Source organism: Natator depressus, chromosome 1 (assembly GCF_965152275.1).
Source record: "Natator depressus isolate rNatDep1 chromosome 1, rNatDep2.hap1, whole genome shotgun sequence".
Classification (NCBI taxonomy): Eukaryota; Metazoa; Chordata; order Testudines; family Cheloniidae; genus Natator; species Natator depressus.
Genome location: NC_134234.1, coordinates 206685081 through 206709938, shown reverse-complemented (window position 1 = coordinate 206709938; position 24858 = coordinate 206685081). Strand labels below are relative to the sequence as shown.

Genomic DNA, 24858 nt, shown 5'->3' with positions numbered 1-24858 from the left:
TTAAATAATGTATTATTTCCTTTTATAATTGTTGCCTTTGTTTCACCAAATATCTGGTTATTATTATGGTGGAGTTGTAGTGAAGCCAAGTTAAGGTTGTGTGAGAGAATTGTGTTTAACAAGAAAAAAGAATGGTAAATGATATACTTGCGGGGGCGGGGAGGGAGAGTGTAGGAGAGTCCCTTCCATTTTCTTTGCAGTTAGAATTTGTAGGGAAATAAGCATCTTAAAATATTTTGGGAATAAAAACAGATGGGTTTGAAATTGGGTCCCTGATTTTTCACTGTTTCTCAAACACCTTTTGCAAAGAGTACATACGGAGACTGTACACTGTATTTCCAGTGTTGATTACTGTGTATCTGTGGGGTACACAAATATCACTTTCCTATATTTTTCATTTTGGAATTTCTATGAAAAGATTTTAATCAATAGCTGATTTGAGTGTCATCAATTTTTGAAAACACCGTATTAACTATAATGACTTTTTTTGCTAGGTAGCACTTTATTCAAAAGAGCAACTCTGCCAGATTACAATGGTTGTATTTAATGTTGATGCTTTTCCATTGTCAAATGCTCAGTATAGCGGCTATGTTCACTACTGCAAAAAATGTAAGGCACTGTTTGCTTTTTATTTATCTCCAGTTTACGTAGTTTTTGAGTAACATAAGGGAATTCATATAGGAAAAACTTCATTTAAAGTTAATGTTCTGTTTTACTTGAGTAGCATTTCCTCAAATTCTGAAAAGCTAGCATATACACAGTCAGGGTCTACAATCGCGCTGTTGCTTTCTACAACAATCTTTGACTTACTACTATCCTCCTTCCACGTTAACATGCAAGGCTTGATAAACTGCCATGCAGCCTTAACTCCAGCATACCGTCAGAGTTTAAGGCCAGAAGGAACCACCAGATCATCTAGTCTGATTGCCTGTATATCACAGTCCACTAAACATCATCCAGCAACCTCCATATTAAGCCCAACAACCAGAATAGATCAAAGTGTAGTACGAGCCTCAGAAGACTAAACTATTGTGTGCCACAGGCAGAGAATATGAAGGACCAAGGTGCACCAATGCCCAAGGCCTCTGCAGTGCAAAGTAATTAAGTGATTTCTTAAGTAATTAAGAAATACCAGATGATCCTAGCACATGATCCATGTCCCATGCTGCAGAGGAAGGTGGGGAGGAAAAAAAACAAGCTCACTTGTCCTGGCCCTGAATATGGTAATCAGTTAGAACCCTGAGCATGTGAGCAAGACCCATTGGCCAAGTACTTGAGAGAGAGGATTCCCTGGCTTACCCATTCCAGTATTGTCAGACGTGGTCATCTCTGATGCTTTATAGGAAGAACACCCAAATCTCCCAGAATACATTGGGGAGAAAAAATTCCCTTCCAGATCCCTTCAGTGGACTGGATGAAACCCTGAAGCATGAGATCTTAGTAACATAAGACATGAACCTGAAGAGACATCCAGGGCTGCTGAGCCCAGTTCCACACCACCACACGCAAATCTATGATCTGATCTCACTCAAATTTATCAAGCCCTATCTTAAAACTAATTAAGTTGTTTTCCCCCACAACATGCATTGGGAGGCTGTTCCAGAACCTCACTCCTCTGATGGTTAAAAACAATCTAATTTCCAGCCTAAATTTTTGCATGACCAATTTATACCCATTTGTCCTTGTGCCAACTTTGTCCTTTAGCTTAAATAGCTCTTCATCCTCCTTGGTATATTTATACAGAGCAGTCGTAGCCCCTCTCAGCTTTTGTTTGTCTAGGTTGAGCAAGCCAAGCTCTTCCAGTCTCCTCTCATAAAATAGGCCCTTCATTCCCCTCACCCCCTCAATCATCTAAGTCAATCTGCCTGCTGACCACAGTGGAATGCCGCTTTTGGGCTTGGGAAACAAGCACTGAGTGGTGGGATCGAATCGTGATGCATGTCTGGGATGACGAGCAGTGGCTGCAGAATTTTCGCATGAAGAAAGCCACATTCATGGGACTGTGTGATGAGCTCACCCCAGCCCTGCAGCACAAGGACACAACAATGAGAGCCACCCTGTCACTGGAGAAGCACATGGCTATAGCAGTCTGGAGTAGCCAGCTTCCACAGTGCAACTGATCGGTTGCTAACCAGTTCGGAGTGGGAAGGTCGACTGTTGGAGTCGTGTTGATGGAAGTGTGCAGGGCCATTAATCGCATCCTGTTTCCAAAGACCGTGACTCTGGGCAACGTGCATGAGATTGTAGATGGCTTTGCACAAATGGGCTTCCCTAACTGCGGAGGGGTGATAGATGACATGCACATTCCAATTTTGCCACCAGATCACCTAGCCACCAAGTACATTAATCGCAAGGGGTATTTCTCAATGTTTCTCCAGGCGCTTGTGGATCACTGTGGGCATTTCACGGACATTAACGCAGGCTGGTCCGGAAAGGGGCATGACGCACGCATCTTTCAGAACACTGGCCTGTTCAAGAAGCTGCAAGCAGGGACTTTCTTCCCGGACCAGAAGATCACCGTAGGGGAACTCAAAATGCCCATTGTGATCCTGGGAGACCCTGCCTACTTCTTAATGCCATGGCTCATGAAGCCATACATGGGGCAACTTGACAGCAGCAAGGAGCGGTTCAATAACGGGCTGAGCAAGTGCAAAATGACTGTGGAGTGTGCATTTGGCCGTTTAAATGCTCACTGGTGCTGCCTCTGTAGGAAGCTGGACATGGCTGATGACAATATTTCTATGCTTATAGCCGCGTGCTGTATGCTCCATAATGTTTGTGAAGGGAAGGGTGAAAGCTTCACTCAGGGCTGGACCACAGAGTCTCAGTGCCTAGAGGCTGAATGTGAACAACCAGAGACCAGGGCTATTAGAGGGGCACAGTACGGGGCCATAAGGATCAGGGATGCCTTGAGGCAGCAATTTGAAGCTGAAAGTCTCTAATATTTGTTGCTATGCTCGGGATTGCAGTGCTTGTAATACTAGGAGGTGCTTGGTGCATGTGATGCAAGAAGGGGCCTTAACATTATTGTATGTTGCTTTGCAGTGCTATTTTTGCTTTCACTTAATAGAATAAAGATTGCTTTCAAACAATTCTTTTATTAAAAGACAACAACTGGAGGAGGAGTCAAACAAAAAAGTCAGCAGGGAGGGGAAGGAGGTATGGGGGAAGAGAAGCTCTCAAGAGGAGGAGGGGTCCCAGGACAGCTACAGATTTGTGTATGTCCAGGGATCATACCCAGTCTTCTCCTTTGGAGTACAATGCACCCAGTGCTGTACTTCAGCAGGGCCAAACTGCAGATGGATGGGTGTTGACTGCAGTGGGTAGTAGGAGCCCACACTGCTGGACTGTGAGGAGAGAGGAGTGGGATGCTGTGGATAGAGAGTGGAGCCAGGGGGACACTGTGTGTGTGTGTGTGGGGTGCATGGGAAAGAGTTTTGTGACAGCGGCTGCAGGGGAGGGCGGGTGCGTAGCTGCTCAGTTTGAAAGAGCTAGTATCGCCTGGAGCGTGTCCACTTGGCGCTCCATAACTGTTAGGAGCCGCTCTGTGGCTTCTTTCTTGTTCGCCGCATTCTCCTTTCAGTCCTTTTCTCGCTGTCTTACCACTCCTTCAATTCCTGTTTCTCGGTGGCCAAGTACATTATAACCTCATGCAGAAAGTCCTCCTTAGTTCTTCATAATTTCTGTCCCCACACTTTCCACAGGAGGTGATCATTCTGGAAGATCTGTATGTTACTTCTTGCTCTCTTCCACAGCTGAGGGTGAGCAGGGAATCAAGGGAGGGTCTTCTCCAAGCCTGTGGCTTCCGCCCTGGCGCCTATGCAGCTAGCCCGTGTGCAGCAATGGTGTCCTGGTCATGGCCCCTTTCTATCATGCATCATCTAATCTGTCCATAGGTAACATAATTCCTATGGCTGAAGCACAGCTGGACTGCACAGCTTCCTCTCCTCAAATGTCGATGAGGTCCAGCAGCTTGGCATTGCTCCAAGCGGGGGATCGCCTGGTGCGTGGAGCAGGCATATCCACCTGGAAAGATGCACTGAGACCACTGCACACATCACCGAGCAAAGAAGAAGGGCACCTTCAAATTTGCAAAGGAACATATGGGGTGGGGCTGACGGTTGGTAAGCCAAGAGCAGGGCAGTAGAGTTCAAACTGATGGCCAGAGAGCTCTGTAATTGCCATGGTGTGTACACTGGCACCACAGCACTGTAGCCCCAGCGCAGAAAGCTCTACGCCTCTCGTCGAGGTGTTTGGGTTTTTTAATAGCGCTGCAAGTGTGCTGAAACTGCTCACTAAGTGGCTTGGTAGTGTGTACACCTCAGGAGTTTAGTGCACAGAAACTTGCCAGTTTAGATAGGGCCTAAGAGTCTGTTCTGTGCATTCCTACAAAACTGTTTCAATGTTTGAAATAAAACACTGTGCTTGATGTAAAAAAAAAAAAAAAAAAAAAAAACCCCAAACACCATTGTTAATGTTGCTATTGATAGTTAATCTCATTCTCTGAGGCAGAAATGTAGCAGCCTGCCTGCTAGTAACATTGTTAATGTTCCTATTGTTAGTTAACTGTCCCCATTCTCACTCAGTCCCGAGGAGTGTGAAACCTGTAAATGTTTTAAGGCTCCTTTACGTTGCCAGAATGTAAAGGAGCCTTATTATAAATGATAGGGAATCCTCAGCTAGGAAGATATATGTGCTTTCTCACTTTTTTTTCCTGTGCCAAAGTGGCACAATGTGATTTAGATTACAGCTCAGGATTTATTTTACTTACCCATTTAAAAAAAAGACTTTGAGGGCAAATAAAACATTTATTAAGCAGTCAATAAAATGTCAGGACAATCAGAACCAAGTACTTCCCAAAGTACCCAGCCAGATCCAGATGAAGTTACCAAAGGCAAAGGGATGTGAACGCCTTCACATCATGCATCAAAAATGGTTACACCAGTTTCTCACGCTCGAGAATTCCCTACAAAAAACTGCATGCGGATGGGGACAAATTATTTTGCACATCCTGCAATGTTGTTCTCAATTATGACTGATAGTCTGTAATTGTGGATCATTCTGCATTTTTAAAAAAACCCACATTTTTGACACAAAATATGCAGAATTTAAAAATCTTGTGTGCAGAATTTTTAATTTTTTGGTGCAGAATTCCTCCAGGGGTAAACTCTGCACTGGAGCTGTGCCATTTTGAATTCCCCCTCCTTGAAAGTGCATGAGCAGAATTGTACACAGTATTCCAAATGGAGTCTTAACAGTGCCTTCTACAGTGGAACCAATACTTCTCTCTAGAAATACATTACCTCATACATCCTAAGATCATATTTGCCTTTTTCACAGTTGCATCAACTTGGTGACTCAGTCATCCTGCATCAGTAACACACTTAGCTTTCTTGTATCCTCTGTTGCTTTCAGCAGATGAGCTCACAGCCTGTAGCAGAAATTCTTATTAGTTCCTAAGTGAGTGGCTCTACACTTTGCACTATTGAATTTCATCCCAATTCGATTACTTCAGACCTCAGGGTCATCCGATTCTTGTATAATATTCCAATTCCCCACTGTATTGACACTGCCTTCATTTGGTGTTATCGGCAGAGTTCATTAGGACACTCCTACTTTTTGTTCCAACAACATTAATAAAAATATTAAATGCGTTTGCTCCCAAAACTAATTCTTGCAGAACTCCACTAATAATCTCCCTCCAGCCTTGATAGTTTGCTTGTCAGCACAGCCTGCTGTCTTTTGCCCTTTTGCAAGTTTCTTATTGTGCTCTTGCTCATCTTTAATTTAATTTATTTCCCATATGACACCACATCAAATACTTTCTTAAAGTCCAACTATATTAGATCTACTACATTTCCCTTATCTAAAACATCAGTAATCTTCTCAAAGTAAGATATTGGGATAGTCTGCCATGTGCTACCATCAGTAATTCCATGTTGCATTACAGCCCTTTTTCCATATACTGCGATGCATTTAGTAATCCTTTCCTTCAGAATTTATTCTGAAACCGTACATACTATTAAGGTCAGGCTAAGAGGTCTGTAGTTGCCTGGATAACTTTTTTCCCCTTTCTGAAATATAGGTTGGCTATTCTCTGCTCATACAGTACTGATCCTAAATTGATAGATTTATTAAAAATCCTGGGTATTGGACCAGCGGTCTCCTCTGCCAGTTCTTTCAGTATTCGGGGATGGAAATTATTCACCCTCCCAATTTGAGCAAATTAAGAGCTAAGTCTTTCGCCTGCCATGTGGTAATCTTTGCTTCTCTACGCATTTCCATCAGCCATCCTGCCTTCATGTCTGTGTTCTGTACTTTCACCTTTATTGAAAATTGAGGCAAAGTATTCATTTAGTTTTAGGGCAATACTTAGATTATCTTTTATCTCTACCCCAGCCACACTGCATAGTGGCCCTTCCTCATCCTTCATTTTCTCTTTTTATTATATAACTACAAACTAGAGATATAAACGTTTAACCGGTTAACCAATAAGCATCGGTCTTATTAGTTTCGGTTAACGATTAAACTCCACTGCCCCATACGGCAGCGGAACCCCACGTAAAATGTGCAGCACCCCCCGCACCCGTAGTTCCCCGCTTACGTGAACTCCTTAATGGTTAACCATTTAATGGATAGAATTTTAATAGGTTACACAGTTACTATTTATAAACCCTGTTTACATCCCTACTACAAACCTCTTACTGTTAATTTCTTTTGCAAGGTCTGGCTCAGCTTGATTTTAACAATTCTAAATTTATTCCTACATTTTTCTGACCTCCAAGGCATATAGTTGTCTTTGATTGCTCCCTTCTTCCTTTCCCTGTATGTTCTGTGTTTATTCCTAATATTCTTTTTGCGGTGGTAATTCAAGTTAGGTGTGGAGCTCTTTCTTACAAGTGTATTCCCTTGCATGGGTTTGTAAATTCCCAGATAGATTTTGTACCTTTTGACTTAAAGAAATTCCAAGTGTTCTGAGTGCTAGTCCTTGAGCACTTCGGTCCCATTGACTTCTTGAATTAATTCCCTTAATTACCCTTTTGAAACCAAAAATCCTAGTAGCCAACCTTGTTTAGGTTATCATTCCACTTAATTTAAACTGAACCAGTTTGTGATCACTCAATCCAAGGTTATTTCCTGTGACCAGCTCCTATATAATATCCTCACTACTTAACAAAACCAAGTGTAAAAATGAATGACTTTTTGTTGGTTCAGTGACCATTTAGTGAAGAAATCTGTTGTTATCTATGATGTCCAGATATACAGGTATAACTGGGCTGTATCATCATGAGTAGCATTTATTCTCCAATATAAGGACACGTTAAAAGTATAACTCTTTTTGAGGTGCGTCCCTTGGAATTTTCTTTCAACTGAATGTGTCCTCTGGTCTATATGGTTGGTGATTTAGTGCACGGCAGGCTAGTGCACTCTAGATTTACAGCCTGGCTTGCTGTAAACTAAATCACATAGACAAGTCCTGTTTCACAGATAAGGCTACTCAGTAGTTTATCAAGCTTTGCAGGTGTACAGTATGGTGTAGAGGGAGGACAGTAATAGATAGTTCTAGCTACTCAAACTGTAAGCACAAACCTGGAGACTCTTTACTGATAAAGACTACAGGTGTGTACCTCATATTGAATAAAATGTTTAACTGTCTTAACTCTCTTAACCGTAGTTCCTTGAGATGATTGCCTGTATGAATTCATACTTCAGAAAATTCCCTCAATTTTCGAGCTAGCATTGTCATTTGTGGCTGTACATTTGTACTCACAGCCTTATGTTTGAGCCCAATGGTATCAATGGGAATGAAAGTGCAAATTTGTCACTCATTTCCTTCTGAAAAATACAATGCACAGCCTGAATAGTCTCTCAAAAACTCTGTGGCCTTGCCTAGGTTAGTATTTCAAATAGGGCTGTCAAGCGATTAAAAAAATTAATTGCGTGATTAATCTCAGTTAAACAATAGAATACCAATTGAAATTTATTAAATATTTTTGGATGTTTTTCTACATTTTCAAATATATTGATTTCAATTACAAACTGAATACAAAGTGTGCACTGCTCACTTTATTTTTATTTTTTATTACAAATATTTGCACTTTAAAAAACAAGAGAACTCTACAGAAAAATACTATGTACAAAAACCCCCTGCATTCAAAAACAAAACAATGTAAAACTTTAGAGCCTACAATTCCACTCAGAACTAAGACAAACAAGTTTGTTTACATTTACGGGAGATAATGCTGCCTGCTTCTTGTTTACAATGTCACCTGAAAGTAAGAACAGGCGTTCGCATGGCACTGTTGTAGCCAGCATAGCCAGATATTTACGTGCCAGATGCGCTAAAGGTTCATATGCCCCTTCATGCTTCGACCACCATTCCAGAGGATATGCACCCATGCTGATGAAGGGTTCTGCTCGATAACAATCCAAAGCAATCCCGACCGACGCATGTTCATTTTCATCATCTGAGTCAGATGCCACCAGCAGAAGGTTGTTTTTTGTTTGTTTGGTGGTTCGGATTCTGTAGTTTCTGCATCGGAGTGTTGATTTTTTAAGACTTCTGAAAGCATTCTTCCACACCCCATCCTGATCAGATTTTGGAAGGCACTTCAGATTCTTAAACCTTGGGTTGAGTGCTGTATCTATCTTGAGAAATCTCACATTGGTGCCTTCTTTGCATTTTGTCAAATCTGCAGTGAAGGTGTTCTTAAAACAAACCACATGGGTGGGTCATCATCCAAGACTACTATAACATGAAATATGTGGCAGAATGCAGGTAAAACAGAGCAGAAGACTACAATTCTCCCCCAAGGAGTCCAGTCATAAATTTAATTTTTAACGAGCATCATCAGCATGGAAGCATGCCCTCTGGAATGGCGGTCAAAGCATGAAGGGGCATATGAATGTTTAGCATATTTGGCACGTAAATACCTTGTTTGTCTTAGGTCTGAGTGGAATTGTAGGCTCCAAAGTTTTACATAGTTTTGTTTTGCAGTGCAGTTATTTAACAGAAAAAAATCTACATTTGTAAGTTGCTCTTTCATGATAAAGATATTGCACTACAGTACTTGTATGAGGTGAATTGAAAAATACTATTTCTTGTCATTTTCACAGTGGAAATGTTTGTAATAAACTAATGTAAAGTGAGTACTGTACACTTTGTGTTCTGTAAAAAGAAAAGGAGGACTTGTGGCACCTTAGAGACTAACAAATTTATTTGAGCATAAGCTTTTGTGAGCTACAGCTCACTTCATCGGAGGCATTCAGTGGAAAATACAGTGGGGAGATTCATATACATAGAGAATATGAAACAATGGGTGTTACCATATACACTGTAACGAGAATGATCACTTAAGGTGAGCTATTACCAGCAGGAGAGCGGGGGCGAGGGGGAAACCTTTTGTTGTGATAATCAAGGTGGGTTATTCCCAGCAGTTGATAAGAACATCTGAGGTACGGTGGGGGGGAATAAACATGGGGAAATAGTTTTTCATTGTGTAATGACCAATCCACTCCCAGTCTCTATTCAAGCCTAAGTTAATTGTATCCAGTTTGCAAATTCATTCCAATTCAGCAGTCTGTCGTTGGAGAGACTAAACTATCTAAACTACTAAATGCCACAAGGGGCCACAACAGTGGTTCCCTTAACCCACCCAACAATATTGTTAATCTATCTAGCTATACTCTTAGCCCAGCAGAAGAATCTGTCCTATCTCGGGGCCTCGCCTTCTGCCCCTCCACCCCCACGAACATGATACAGTTCTGTGGTGACCTAGAATCCTATTTTCGACATCTCTGACTCAAGGAATATTTCCAGCACACCTCTGAACAACATACTAACCCACAGAGACCTTCCTACCAAGACTACAAAAAGAAGGATTCTGGGTGGACTCTTCCTGAAGGGCGAAACAACAGACTGGACTTCTACATAGAGTGCACGGGCTGAAGTTGTGGAAAAGCAGCGTCACTTGCCCCATAACCTCAGCCGTGCGGAACACAATCCATCCACAGCCTCAGAAACAACTCTGACATCATAATCAAAAAGGCTGACAAAGGAGGTGCTGTTGTCATCATGAATAGGTCGGAATATGAACAAGAGGCTGCCAGGCAGCTCTCGAACACCACTTTCTACAAGCCATTACCCTCTGATCCCACTGCAGGTTACCAAAAGAAACTACAGAATTTGCTCAAGAAACTCCCTGAAAAAGCACAAGAACAAATCTGCACAGACGCACCCCTGGAACTCTGACTTGGGGTATTCTATCTGCTACCCAAGATCCATAAACCTGGCAATCCTGGACGCCCCATCATCTCGGACATTGGCACCCTGACAGCAGGATTGTCTGGCTATGTAGACTCCTTCCGCAGGCCCTACGCTACCAGCACTGCCAGCTATCTTCGAGACACCACTGACTTCCTGAGGAAACTACAATCCATCGGTGATCTTCCTGAAAACACCATCGTGGCCACTATGGATGTAGAAGCCCTCTACACCAACATTCCACACAAAGATGGACTACAAGCCGTCAGGAACACTATCCCCGATTAATGTCACGGCAAACCTGGTGGCTGAACTTTGTGACTTTGTCCTCACCCATAACTATTACACATTTGGGGACAATGTATACCTTCAAATCTGCGGCACTGCTATGGTTACCCGTATGGCCCCACAGTATGCCAACATTTTTATGGCTGACTTAGAACAACGCTTCCTCAGCTCTCGTCCCCTAATGCCGCTACTCTACTTGCGCTACATTGATGATATCTTCATCATCTGGACCCATGGAAAAGAAGCCCTTGAGGAATTCCACCATGATTTCAACAATTTCCATCCCACCATCAACCTCAGCCTGGACCACTCCACACAAGAGATCCACTTGCTGGACACTACAGTGCTAATAAGCAATGGTCACATAAACACCACCCTATACTGGAAATCTACTGACCGCTATACTTACCTACATGCCTCCAGCTTTCATCCAGACCATATCACACGATCCATTGTCTACAGCCAAGTTCTAAGGTACAACTGCATTTGCTCCAATCCCTCAGACAGAGACAAACACCTACAAGATCTCTATCAAGCGTTCTTACAAGTACAATACCCACCTGCTGAAGTGAAGAAACAGATTGACAGAGCCAGAAGAGTACCGAGAAGTCGCCTACTACAGGAGAGGCCCAACAAAGAAAATAACAGAACGCCACTAGCCATCACCTTCAGCCCACAACTAAAAACTCTCCAACGCGTCATCAAGGATCTACAACTTATCCTGAAGGACGACCCATCACTCTCACAGATCTTGGGAGACAGGCCAGTCCTTGCTTACAGACAGCCCCCCAACCTGAAGCAAATACTCACCAGCAACCACACACCACACAACAGAACCACTAACCCAGGAACCTATGCTTGCAACAAAGCCCGTTGCCAGCTCTGTCCACATATCTATTCAGGGGACACCATCATAGGGCCTAATCACATCAGCCACCCTATCAGAGGCTCGTTCACCTGCACATCTACCAATGTGATATATACCATCATGTGCCAGCAATGCCCCTCTGCCATGTACATTGGTCAAACTGGACAGTCTCTACGTAAAAGAATAAATGGACACAAATCAGACATCAAGAATTATAACATTCATAAACCAGTCGGAGAACAGTTCAATATCTTTGGTCACTCGATTACAGAGGTAAAGATAATTAGTACAAAAAGCAGCTTTCACTCAATTAAAAATAATCACACTTCTGTGAAAATGCTGTGCCTGCTATTGGTTTCATTACACAAAGTAAAACTATTTCCCCATGTTTATTCCCCCACCCCGCACTGTTCCTCAGACGTTCTTGTCAACTGCTGGAAATGGCCCACCTCCCCCCCCAGGCCCGCTCTCCTGCTGGTAATAGCTCACCTTACCTGATCACTCTCGTTACAGTGTGTATGGTAACACCCATTGTTTCACGTTCTCTGTGTATAAATCTCCCCACTGTATTTTCCACTGAATGCATCCGATGAAGTGAGCTGTAGCTCACGAAAGCTTATGCTCAGATAAATTGGTTAGTCTCTAAGGTGCCACAAGTATTTTTTTTTTTTTTTTTTTTTTTTGCGAATACAGACTAACACAGCTGCTACTCTGAAACCTTTGTATTCTGTGTTAAATTAAAATCAGTATATTTGAAAATGTAGAAAAACATCCAAAAATATTTAATACATTTCAATTGGTATTCTATTGTTTAACAGTGCGATTAAAACTGCGATTAATTGTGATTAACTCAAAAAAAATTAATTGCCTGAGTTCCCTGCGATTAATCAATAGCCTTAATTTAAAAGTGTGATGTTAGATGGAGCTAGATAACTTGATCTCACAAACATCTTATAAGGGAGAGCCCAAGTTTTAACTCTACCCTCTTAGCACATTCAAAAGTGCAATTGTTTTATCTTGCCAAGTATCAGAAGGTGTGTTAATGAGATCAAATTAGGTTACTCTAGTATTACATCTTGTCTTGACAAGGTTTGTGATTTATCCCTTCTGCAAGAGGTATGAGGAACGCTTACCTTTTTATCACAAACAAGAATGCAGTGTGTCAGTTCTAGGCAACTGTGCACCTCTGTTCCCTTTCTGGGATCTAGCAAGGGCACCCACTCTTAGGGTTCCATCTCCCCAGCCTTCACCTCTTTTGGGCAAAGATATGTCTCTCTCCCTCCCAACCAGAGTATTTCCAGGCTGCATGGCTCCCTGCCTACACAGTGAATTCCCCAGCATAGACAGACTGCCTCTCCAGGTCTACATCTGTGCTTAGCTTTTCATAGCATTTGAAAGGTAATCAATTTGCCATAGATATCACACAGCTCCTTCTAAGCAAGTACATTTTATTCTTAAGGTAAAATTATTACAGAGAAAACAATTAAAAAACAAAACAAAACCTACATGCTTGTTTATAAGCTTACCAGAGACCACCCTTTGACTCCAGCAAGGGCTCTGGCTGGTGAACAGTACTTCAAACCAAAGGGGTTTTCCTGTGGTTACAAGTTCATTATCACCTTGGCTCAGAACAAGCACCCGCTGAATCTGAGGGTCACTCTTTTATCCAGTTTGGGCCTCTGGTCTGTAGGTGATCAGCAGACAAGCTTTCCCCTCAGGATGCAGCTTCAAAAGGATGGGTCCAGAGGTGAGAAGTTGCCTTCCCCACCTCCCAGGTATTTCCTAGGAATCCCACTTAACTTTGTCTAGCACGTTGTTTTAAATAGTCTTTTGTAGCTCTTAACACTTCCCAAGGTTTACATTAGTGAGGTCTCCTCTTTAGAGACGTTATGTACAATTCCGTAATAATACACAAACGTTTGCATTTTAAATACAATGAACTAAGATGCTTAAACTTAATTCGGTATGGTTTTTACAGGATATTGCAGGAAATTGCTGTATCTGTCTCAGAGTATCTGAAATTGTGTTCCAGAGGAAGCAGGGATCTGGATTCTGGTGGATGGCACTTCTCTGGCGTGGGGTCAGTCAATGTGCTTTTCCTCTAGTGGCTCTTATTCCCGGGATCCTCAGTAAGACTCAACCAACAGAGCTCCAGTCTTACTGATTTATGCCAACTTGGGCATGTCAATTTTAAGTTTTGGCTCTAGCATTGGAATCTCTGTTAAATGTCCTTCCTGATCTACTATCCAAGATCAAGGAGAAGTCTTCCATCTAGATCTGAAATCTTTGAGCCTGTCAGCATGGATGTTGACTTGTTAAAGCAGCTTGGACAGCAGTTATTCCTTGGAAGTGCAACTTAATCCTCCTTACATAGAAGATTTATACTTTGAACTTTTGAAATGGTAAAAATTTTCTGAATGGGTGTTTTGTGAAGACTTTAATCCTTATCAGTCCGCCATGCTGTTAATTCTAGATAATTTGTTATATCTTGAACAGTCTGGAATTTTTTTGAGTAATGTGAAAGTTCATAGAATCATAGAATATAATCATAGAATATCAGGGTTGGAAAGGACTCAGGAGGTCATCTAGTCCAACCCCCTGCTCAAAGCAGGACCAGTCCCCAACTAAATTATCCCAGCCAGGGCTTTGTCAAGCCTGACCTTAAAAACCTCTAAGGATGGAGATTCCACCACCTCCCTAGGTAACCCATTCCAGTGCTTCACCACCCTCCTAGTGAAAAAGTTTTTCCTAATATCCAACCTAAACCTCCTGTTCATCTGGCAGTCACACCAGCATTCAAGAATACCTGTATTTGTACATCCTACTTCCAAAGGCTTTTCACAGATTGAGGTCAGATCATCTAGTTTGACCCCCTCCCTCCCGTATGATACAGGCCATAGAACCTCCTCAACATAATTCCTAGCGTGTACCTTTTAGAAGAACATACAATATGAGCACCTGGGGAATGGAGGTTGTTCATAACTCTGAACAAAACGATATGGTGGTTCTTTCAAAAGTTTACAACCGAACATTGACTTAATACAACTTTGAAACTTTACTATGCAGAAGAAAAATGCTGCTTTTAACCATCTTAATTTAAATGAAACAAGCACAGAAACAGTTTCCTTTATCTTGTGAAATCTTTTTTTTAAACTTTTTCTTTATTTCTGTAGTAGTGTATGTCTAACACTGTAGACATACACTACTACAGAAATAAAGAAAAAGAAAAAGTACAGTGCTGTATTTGCTTCTTTTGGTCTTTGCTGCTGCCTGGGTGCGTACTTCCGGTTCCAAATGACGTGTGGGATTGAACGGTCAGTTTGTAACTCTGGTGTTCATAACTCTGAGGTTCTACTGTATTAAATATGTTCATGTGTTCATGAACAGCCACCTTGGGATTTGAGTTAAGTACTTAAAAGGGGAATCTGTTTGATCCTTGGACATAATGGTTGTAATATCATCTCTCCTTAAAGATTATGGGTAAGATTCTTGAAAAACCAGAGTTTAAGGTTAGGCTCTTCAGGAGAGCTTTTTCTAAGGCACAAATGGCAGCTTGGTGCCAAAGTCCCCTACCAGTGACTTTTCAGTGGGAGTTTGGCACTTTAACTGCCATTTGTGCCTTAGAAAATCTCTACTTTAAATCCTTAGACTCAAGCAAGAGATCTGATTTTTAAAATTGCTGAGTTGTATCTCCCACTGAAATGCTTAGCGCTTTAAAAAGGTAGGTCTCTTGGTATCTAAATTAAGATGTAAAGCCCAGCTTCAGGGACCCATTTTTGAAAATGTTGACCAGTAGCTACATCATCAGCTTGAAGTGTTTGAGATCCAAAACCGTATGGCTGACCCGCACATAAATTTTTCATAACATTAACAGGTTTTTACACTGGCATGCTAATTTTTTTACAGAGATCTGTGATTTGCATTTCAGCCAGTCTATTCATTCATCTATGGGTTTTCCTCAAATCACATTCATTACCAAAAGAAACAAATGTATGTAGTCTGGATGTTGAGGACACTTGGTTATTATCTCGCCAGGACAAATCTTGGCTCAAGCTGCCTAGAGTGCTTGTAGCATGTAGTTCAAATCTAGAGAATAAATGTTCACTGCCAAGATACTACTTTTCACTTGATATAAGGCAGCTTCAACTGCATGTCTTTTAAGTGTGTCTTTGGAATGCTGCTACTTGCAGCTCCATTTCACCATTTACACAGCATTACTCTTTGGGTCTGACTCCTAAAGCCAGTGTCCAATTCGGAAAGCAGTCCTCTAATCTCTGTTATAGGTAGAGCTGATAATACATGTAGTTATACCTCTTTATTCTAGAAGTTTTAGTAGCATATAATTTTGCCAAACTTTGAAATGTATGGGGCTGAATTTTCTTTCAGAAAGTGTCAGCAAAATTACTTAGCTACTTCTACAGATAAGGTTAGGGAAGAATAAAGAGCTTTGCTGCTAATTTTTTCTAACCATTTCCTCGAAGAGCTAGAGTGCACTCTATAATTTTGAGACAGGGACTCAAAATTTAGCAGGGAATCCCATTGTTGGGGTCAGAGAGGGTCTTTTACTGTCCCCATGAAAATGAAACCTGGTAGGGCCAAGTCATAAGCTTTTGAAAATCCAAGTTTGTGCATGCCTTTAACTGTGCTGAGCTTGTTGGCTGAGTGAAGCAAGGCCCCACGCTCATTTCAGTGTCATTTTTCTTTGTAACACTTAAGTTTTGAACACTGCCTTTGATCACTGGGGTAAAGCATGTGTTCTAGTCCCAACTCTAAGTGGTATTAATTGTGTATTCTTTGACCCTTTTAATTGAGTAAGGCATCATACCTCTGTCCTGTAAGGGAGTCTTCTCTCCCGTTTTACAAGGGAAGCAACCGAGTTGTTGCCCAAGGTCACTTCTGGCAGAGCTGGGGGTAGAACAGCATCTCTAATTGCGCAGACCCAAGACACATTAATTTAGTCACACTGCCTTTCAGAGTAAGTGCACCAAATCTGTGCGGTCTAACTGCAAGAGCAAACTCCCTTCCAGAGCCAGGTATCCTGATCCCCAAGATTCCACCGTGTAGAAAACAGATGTATAAGCCAGTGGCAAAGTGTTTTCCTCTGCCTCTTGTGGCTGGCCTACTAATATTAATGCTATTAGAGTCACTCCTTTAGCTTGAGTGGCTATGCTCTGTGCTATGGCTCTATAGGACCTAGGTTGACATGTGGAGGAGTCAGTATGGTGCCACACACTAGAAAAAAGAAAATCCTTCTAAACTGTCTAGAAATTACACACAATTAAAGAATATTACGGTTGGAGTGCTTGATCTTGTAAAGTTAGGAAACGCCAGAATTAACATGGCCTGTGCAACTTTACTTTGTTCCAGGGTGGTAAAAACTGATTTAAAAAAAAAAAATAGAATTTGAGGTTTGAATTTACTAGAATCTATTAGAGACAAGATGGGTGCACTAATATGTTTTATTGGATCAACTTCTGTTTCGAGCTACACGGAGCTGCTCTTCTTCAGTGCTGGTATGTGTGACTTGGGGTGCCCAGGACTGAGAGTCACCTTGTTACCTCACTGCATCCAGAGAGAGAGAGACAGAGAGATGCTGGTGCTTAACTCGGTGTCAGCTCCCTGAGAACACCAGCCTAGTAGCCACCCAAACAATCTCCTCAGGGCAATGCTAGCCCTCATTGCTTTGCAGGCTAACAATGGGTGCATCTCAGTCCCTGCGCTCCTTTGAAGCATTCCCCTGTGATATCCAGCCCCTGTCTCTGGCTACTTACAGGAATACCAGGTTTGCTTTCCCCAAGGGACAGTGTACACACCATGTCAAGGCTGATTCCCCACTCTGGCACTTCGAGTGCAGAAGGTGGGGGCCCACAAGGATTCTAAAAAATAATACTTGCCACTCCAGGCTTGTATTAAACTTCCAAGGTTACAGCTTTTCTCTGACCTTGGATTGGTAGATGCTTCCATCACCCACGTGCAAAACCCCTTTGAGAACCCAGGAGGATGCACTTGGGAATTCCTTCCTGTGGGGTACCCTCAAACCCTTTCATCCTTCCTCCGGGGAAGAGCGGAGGGGGGGAGGAGAAAGGGAAGTCGGTTGTTTCCAGCAGCTAATTAAACAACATGTGCACAAACCTCTTAAGACACACAAATCTAATTCTGTTCTTAAAAAAGGTAAACATTTTTTTTTTTTTTAAAGAAGAAAATACATCTGGGAACTTAGGCTTTTGCTAGATTTAAAAAAACAACTACAAGGATTAAGCATCAAGAATAGCTCTTTTGAGGTCCAGCTTAAAGGTTACAAGCAAAATAAAAGCACCTGGGGTTAGCACAGAGGAATCCACAAGCCATAAAGAAATAAAAGAGAGAAATCTAATCGCGTCTTCCTAGACATTTCCTGATCTACTTACATATCTGCGGGTTTAGATGATTAGTTTCTAGGTATGATATGGATGATTTTTCATACCTGGTCCAAGCGTCTCATAGCATAACTGTTCCCTGTCTGCCTTTCCCCAAGAACAACAACTGACAGACAAAAGGGGAGTCTTGTTTCAATTTTAAAAAGTTCTAGCCTTCCCATTGGCTCTTTTGGCCAGGTGCCCACTCACTTCCTTTTACCTGTGCAGAGCAGTGACACTTTTTAACCCTTTACAGGTAGAGCAATTAGAGAACTGCTACTGGCTGGCTGAGCGTCCATAAAAGGGAGCTACCCCCCCCCCTTTCATTTATCACAATACCAGTTTGTTCGAGTCATCTGAGGATCAGTTCCCATATATCACATCACAGCACTGAGATATTTATTGTGAAAACAATCAAATTTATTGTCAAGGATTAAGAGATAATGGAAAGAGGAAGGTTACGTATAAAAAAATCTGTACGTACTTTCTAGCGACTAAACTTAAACAGCATAACCATCTGCCTAAAAGGCATCTTATCTTGCCTGAATGTCCTTTGCAGTGCTTCAGATACAGGATAAAGAGCTGTCTTTTTGCCTTCTCTTTGTATCCCTCAAAATGCATGTTTTGTCCCCAGAGTCAGGATGACCCCCAGGGTATTCCTTGGTGTGGACTTCATATGAAAACAGGGCTTCCATTGTGTTGGCTTCCTGTACACTTGTACCGAGAGGCAGACAGTTGAATATGTATCCTTTGTCTGATAGAGACCTGTTTGTCAACCTTGCCTTGATTCTGCCATTTTTAGGAAGACACTTAAAATGTCTCGTTGTGTGTATTTATAGGTAGGTTTGTGGATGTGGGTACGTACACACACAGTATTTGTACATACATCTCATGCTGATACTCATGACCAGCATGACCCCAGCTTTTATTGAAGACCTCACGTGACATTTTTTATAGATAGAAAGCAGTGTGCTAGGTGTACTGAGTTTATCAGGAGTTACTGTTACAGAGCAGTGAACCCTTTACCAGCTGGTATTGAGGGGTTTTTAGGGTCACATTATGTGAATTGCCAAGACTGTGGGGGCCTGTTCTTAATATCTGACTCTGAATGCTGTCTGTCTTCTCTCATACTTCTTGCAGTTGAAGTTGATGCAGTCTGAGTTGAATGTGGAAGAAGTAGTAAACGACAGAAGCTGGAAGGTACAGAACAGTCATTGTTTTATTAAGTTTGTGATGTTATCTGTTTAAACTGATGCATGACCATAGTGCATCGGAGTGTTATGGAGGAGGTGAGGGGAGGAAAAAAGTAGGAAGTTCTAGGGAACTGGCTCCAAATCTCCACTTTCACCTCCCCCCTCTGAAGTCATTAGTTTACAGATAAAGAACCTTTCAACGAAACTGCGAAGGAAAGATAAAAACAGGCTGAAAGGTGTGCGTGAGAGAAATGGGCTTTGAAGTACTTCACCTGCAGGTCACCTATTCTAGTCTGATTCAGGTTTGTAGTGATTAAAAGTTGTTTCCCTATGTTTAGTGGTTTCTGTGAGGTGAGTTGGTGTACCTCAGTGTAGCTCTTGGGGGATAAGTATCTGTTTCACAAACACCATCACATCTGGCATTATTTGGACTTCTTGTGAGCCGTCTCAGTTGGAGATACCTAGGACTGAGTGGGCCAGGAAGACTGAACTCCCTTCTACCTCTGGAAGGAGCTTGTGCGTGTCAGGATGGAGGCACCCTTGTGCGGTGAGGCACTGTGTAGGAGGGAAGTTCTGCTGCCCGTACTATACCAGTTTTGTGGAAAATAGTCCTTCAATTTCTGGGGTGGGTAATCTAGCACCAAGATCATTTTAAAGCCAAGTACTAGAACTTCTGGACATCTCACTCCTAAGATCCTCTTCTAGTTTCAAATAGAGTATAAAGCTTTCTTTGTCCAGTAATCCATATCTCATTCCAGTATTCCCTGCAGAAAGGGGATTGATTCTCGAGACACTAATAGTGATATCAGGCCAGGCTGTATTATGCTGTCTGTTCTGGTACTGTGGAGTCAAGTCCCATGCATCCTGTCTAAGTAAGCTCTGACCAGTAAGAGTTGTATCTCATTTTTAAATTCTGAAACTCCCAAGAGGTAAAAAAGAGGGATGCACAGCACAAGATACAAAAAAAAAAAAATATGGATTTTTCTCTTGTTTGGTGCAGATGAGAGTAGGGAATAAGAAACTGGGACTCTGGGATTTTATCCCCACTTCTGCCAGTGTCTTGCTGTATGACTGAGGGCATGGCTACACTTGCAGATGTAGAGCACTTTGAGTTAAACCTGCCTTCAGAGAGGGCAGTAGGGAAAGCGCTGCAGTCTGTCCACACTGACAGCTTCAAGCACACTGGCATGGCCACATTTGCGGCACTTGCAGCGGCATTGGGAGCGGTGCATTACAGGCAGCTATCCCAGCATGCAAGTGACTGCAGTGTGCTTTTCAAATGGGGAGGATGGAGTGTGACAGGGAGTGTGTTGTGTGTATGTGGGGGGAGAGAGATGGGTTTTTGGGGGACTGAGAGCATGTCAGCATGCTGTCTTGTAAGATGAGACAGCAGCAGACCCCCCCCCCCCATCACACACAGCACTCCACACTAATGGCTTGCTTTGTCTCGGAGCAGATAAGCAGCCAGCTGTTCGAAACGGAGCTTTCAAAGGGCATATCCGCATTCCTGCAGCGATTCAAAAACAATGACAAGAGTGGCCACTTGACTTAAGAGGATTATGGGATGTTTCCGGAGGCTGATCAGAGCGCAGTAATGCAACACCTTGTTCACACTGGTGCCGCGGCGCTCCAGCGAGGGCGCAGCAAACGTTTTTCCACTCGCTGAGGTGGAGTACCAGCAGCGCTGTAGCAAAGGAGTCAGAGCTCTCTGTGTGACTTGCCAGTGTGGACGGATAGTGAGCTAGTGCGCCTGGGGCTCCTTTATTGCACGGTAACTCGCAAGTGTAGCCAAGCCCCAAGTAAATCTAATTTCCTTCTTCTTTAATCTCTCTGGAACATCAGAGTACTATATAGTCTTGTAAAATGCTTTGAACCCATTGGTTGAATTGGAGACTGTTAGTCTATTATGCAGTTGTGCAGCATTACAAATGGCTGCCTAATTGCCCAGTTTTGTAAGTGGCTGTTAAATTGTGTACCAGAACTGAAACTGTCATTTTTAAAAAAAGTATGTAGCCCTTATGGCAGAAAAATAAACTTCAAAATGCAAATTAACGCTAACCAGTACCAGAGCTGGTTGCAAAATAGGGTTTGTTTGTTTTGTTAAAAGTGAAATTGTTTTCACTCCAAAATATTTTTTCAGAAGTGTTTCATGCTTTTGTCCAAAAAACATTACCAAAATGGTCATTGAATTTTTGTTTCCTGCAAAGCAGGCTCTTGGTAAGTAAGCCATTTTGATAACTTTTTTTTTATTGACCACTTTAAATTTTTTTTTTTTAAATTGCATTTGACAAACTGCATTCAAAGTATTTCAAACAGTTCTACCCAATACATTGATCTGTGCCTCAGTTAGGTGACAGCCTGAAATAGTATCTTTGAGGGAGGTATGAATTGCTCCCATCCATATCAGTGGGAAGCTAACTCTGAAACCAATGGTTTCAGAGTAGCAGCCATGTTAGTCTGTATTCGCAAAAAGAAAAGGAGTACTTGTGGCACCTTAGAGACTAACCAATTTATTTGAGCATAAGCTCACGTGAGCTACAGCTCACTTCATCGGATGCATTCAGTGGAAAATACAGTGGGGAGATTTATATACATAGAGATCATGAAACAATGGGTGTTACCATACACACTGTAAGGAGAGTGATCAGGTAAGGTGAGCTATTACCAGCAGGAGAGCTGGGGGGCAGGGGAAGGGGAAACCTTTTGTAGTGATAATCAAGGTGGGCCATTTCCAGCAGTTGACAGGAATGGTGGGGGTGGGGGAATAAACATGGGGAAATAGTTTTACTTTGTGTAATGAAACCAATAGCAGGCACAGCATTTTCACAGAAGTGTGATTATTTTTAATTGAGTGAAAGCTGCTTTTTGGACTAATTATCTTCACCTCATTCACCTCAAATTGGCAGTTACTAAGAAATGAATACTGAGTCTCTGGGGAACTTGGAAAGTAGGTGTGGCTTAGCAGAAAGAGGGTGCTGTTTTATGGGATTGTCTACTTGTAGAGGTGAATCTGGTTTATACCACCCATCTAGCCATCAAGGGCTACATTCACAAAGAAACTTAGGTGCCACTGAAAACCCCTGCTAAGCTGCCACCTAACCCTGGAGTCACCTAAAAATCACTCAGAGCCTACATTTCTGCCGTTAGGTGCATCAGGGACTTGAAGTTTCTTCCTCTGGGCATGTATACGGCTGCCTCAGTCTTGGTGCCCAGGTGCCTAGCTCATGCTGAAGCCCCAGCAGGATCCTCAAACCAGGTGAAACTAGGCATTACCCTGCCTGTCTTGCCTGCATGGCCCAATCTGGTAGGTGTTTTCAGAGCACGCTGAACTGCACACAAACTGGGAGGGGAGGAGAGGCGAGCACTCACCTGAGAGGTGGGAGATGCATGTTCAAATCTCTTATCAGGCAGAGGGGGTATTGAACAGATCTTTGAAAGTAGAATCTGAAGCTGTGCACTTCGCAAACTTACAATTTTTTGCTGAGGTTGGTGGCAGGCCCTAAAGATCCTTTCCTTTTTCCTTTTCCTTTTCCTTTGGAACTCAATCCAGAGAGCATGGGACTGTGGAAAGGGACAACTCTGAAACAGTTTTAAGTACTTCTATAAAATGAGCCATAATTGGCTGAACACTAAATACCCTACCCTTCTAGTTGGTGGTAAGAATGTGTGTGACGCATGCATTACAGCTCACGCTATTTTAGGGTGTGTCTGCACTGCCCACGTTACAACACAGTGGCAGCGCTGTGACGTGGGCAGCGTAGTCACGCTGTATCGCCGGGGCACAGCCCTCCCAGCGATAAAACATAACCACCGTGAGTGAGGGGTGCTAGCCTTGTGCTCCTGGCAATAGAGCACTGTCTATACTGGCGCTTTTCAGCGCTAAAACTTTTGTCACTTGGGGGTGTTTTTTCACACCCCCGACCGACTAAAGTTTTAGCGCTGAAAGTGGCAGTGTAGACACAGCCTTAGATCTTAAAAGGTAAGAGTCAGGTCTGGTTATTACTTAAGAAATCTCCATGATAAACCATCTTATTGCAGGAAAAGGTATTGAGTCTGAATCAATACTGAGTCAGCACCCCAGCTTGATTCTAGGTGGTGCTCTTGCCATTTTTCAGGGCTTGTCAGCACACAAACTGGTAACGAAATAACTAACCCAGCTGTAAGTTGTCTCGCTAGTTATTTTGGTGCATAAGCATTATTTCAGTTGAGTGTTTTATTTCAAGTTAACTTAAATTGATTTCTATAGTTGCTTCTCCCAGTGAACTCCGATGGTTAATTTCTTGTATGAGCCAGTTGTATGGGGTTTGAGTCCTCCAATTAGGAGAAATGGGAAGGTCATCTGAGCTTACTAGTTCTATTTACCAGATTTTAGCCAAGCATGGTGCTGAAGGTGAGTGTTGCAGGTGCTAGTCTGTGCAGCTGAAGGGGGGGGCTGCTATCAAGTAGTCAAAATTATTTTGATCCAAAAACATTGAATTGATTGCAAACAGTATACAATAACTCTACAAAGCTTTTACAGACTGGTGTGACCCATAAATGTAACTTGCATTTCACCCTCCACTGTAATGCCACACCCCTGGTGTGCAACATGGCATCTGTTGAGCAGCACAGTGATACAACACAACAGATCAGCTCAGAAAGTAAAGAACAGCTGTATCCAGTTAAAATGCCAAAGTGAATTTAGACTGACAGAATGTAGTACGCCAGGGCTTTTCCTCTTGTGAAATGTGCCACAGGTTAGTGACCACAAATGGTTACGATCTAAATTTTGTCTCATCTGAAAGCGAGCACCTCTAGTGCTATGCCATCTCTTAGCACCAGGCTGCAAGTGTTGGAATACTGACCTGCATGGAAGGTGAATAGGCCCAGGGATCTGCGAGAGTGGTAATGATAATTAATGCTGCAAGGTCAGTCGTCAGTCATAGTTTTGACATGTGCACTGTAGAAAGGGAGAATTGCCAGTTCTGGCCCCAGCTTCTGTTGTGTTGAGGATGCTTATTACAAGGTACGACTCCCTTTTTATTTTGGTCTCCTAGGTATTTAATGAACGCTGCAGAATTCACTACAAGCCTCCAAAGAGCCAGTGAGGCAAGAGAGCTTCCCGTGAAGTTGTTCTACAATCATGAGAGCAAAGCTGAAGAGACATGGGGCAAGCTGTGAGAGACCGTTCCAGAACCAGGAGAACCCCGCCTCATTTTGTTTTCAGACTCATCTAGTTAAAATCTCACATTCAGCTGATTCTCCTAATTAAGAGAAACCAACTCCTATTTTGTACAAAATGTGAAAAACTAATACATTTTATAACTATTAAAAAAAAATTTCAGATGGAATGGGATACTACCACTTTCTTGAGTTCCCCAACCCACAGCAGCCCTAGAAGGGGAAGAGATAATAGAGAATTGCTCCCTCTGTTGTTGCACCAGGGAGGTCTTCCTGTATTACTGCTTTCACCTTTAGCATGGTGGATAAATCTAGTCTACCCTGAAGTGTGACCTGACATGGTCAAAAAAATCTAACTTTTATAGTTTGAACGAGTTTAGTGCTCAAGCAGTGCTCAAAGTAGGAGGCTAAAGGCTTTGTCTTGAACCATTTACCACAGGTGATAGTTCAGTAAGGTTATACACAGACACAGCTTTGCCAGTACACTTCAGTCCTGACCTGCAGACCCCCTATATACCATTCCTCTCCTCCCCAACATGGATCTATAATATCTCCTAATGCAGTTCTGGGTTTCTTCTTGAGCAGACACTGCTAACTGGAACAGACTGCATGATGGCTTTGTGATGGAGACAGGAATGAGACACCCAAATCCTTTTTCACCTATGACATTTTAACAGTGATGACTGTGTT

The 24858-nt window shown here is 42.5% G+C and overlaps 1 protein-coding gene across 5 annotated transcripts in view; it reads left to right on the top strand.

Annotated features, from left to right (window-relative positions):
• Window positions 1-24356, top strand: part of MIX23 (mitochondrial matrix import factor 23) — a 35361-nt gene extending 11005 nt beyond the window's left edge. Inside the window, exons 3-5 of one of the 5 annotated variants that reach the window (XM_074947829.1) lie at window positions 13399-13500; window positions 18956-19015; window positions 24045-24356. In XM_074947829.1, the coding sequence (XP_074803930.1) occupies window positions 13399-13500; window positions 18956-19015; window positions 24045-24095 (213 nt within the window). In that variant the 3' untranslated portion in view covers window positions 24096-24356. The remainder of the gene's footprint in view (window positions 1-13398; window positions 13501-18955; window positions 19016-24044) is intronic. The other 4 variants (XM_074947810.1, XM_074947847.1, XM_074947820.1 and 1 more) reach the window with 4 other exon arrangements.
• The last annotated feature ends 502 nt before the right edge of the window (window positions 24357-24858 follow it).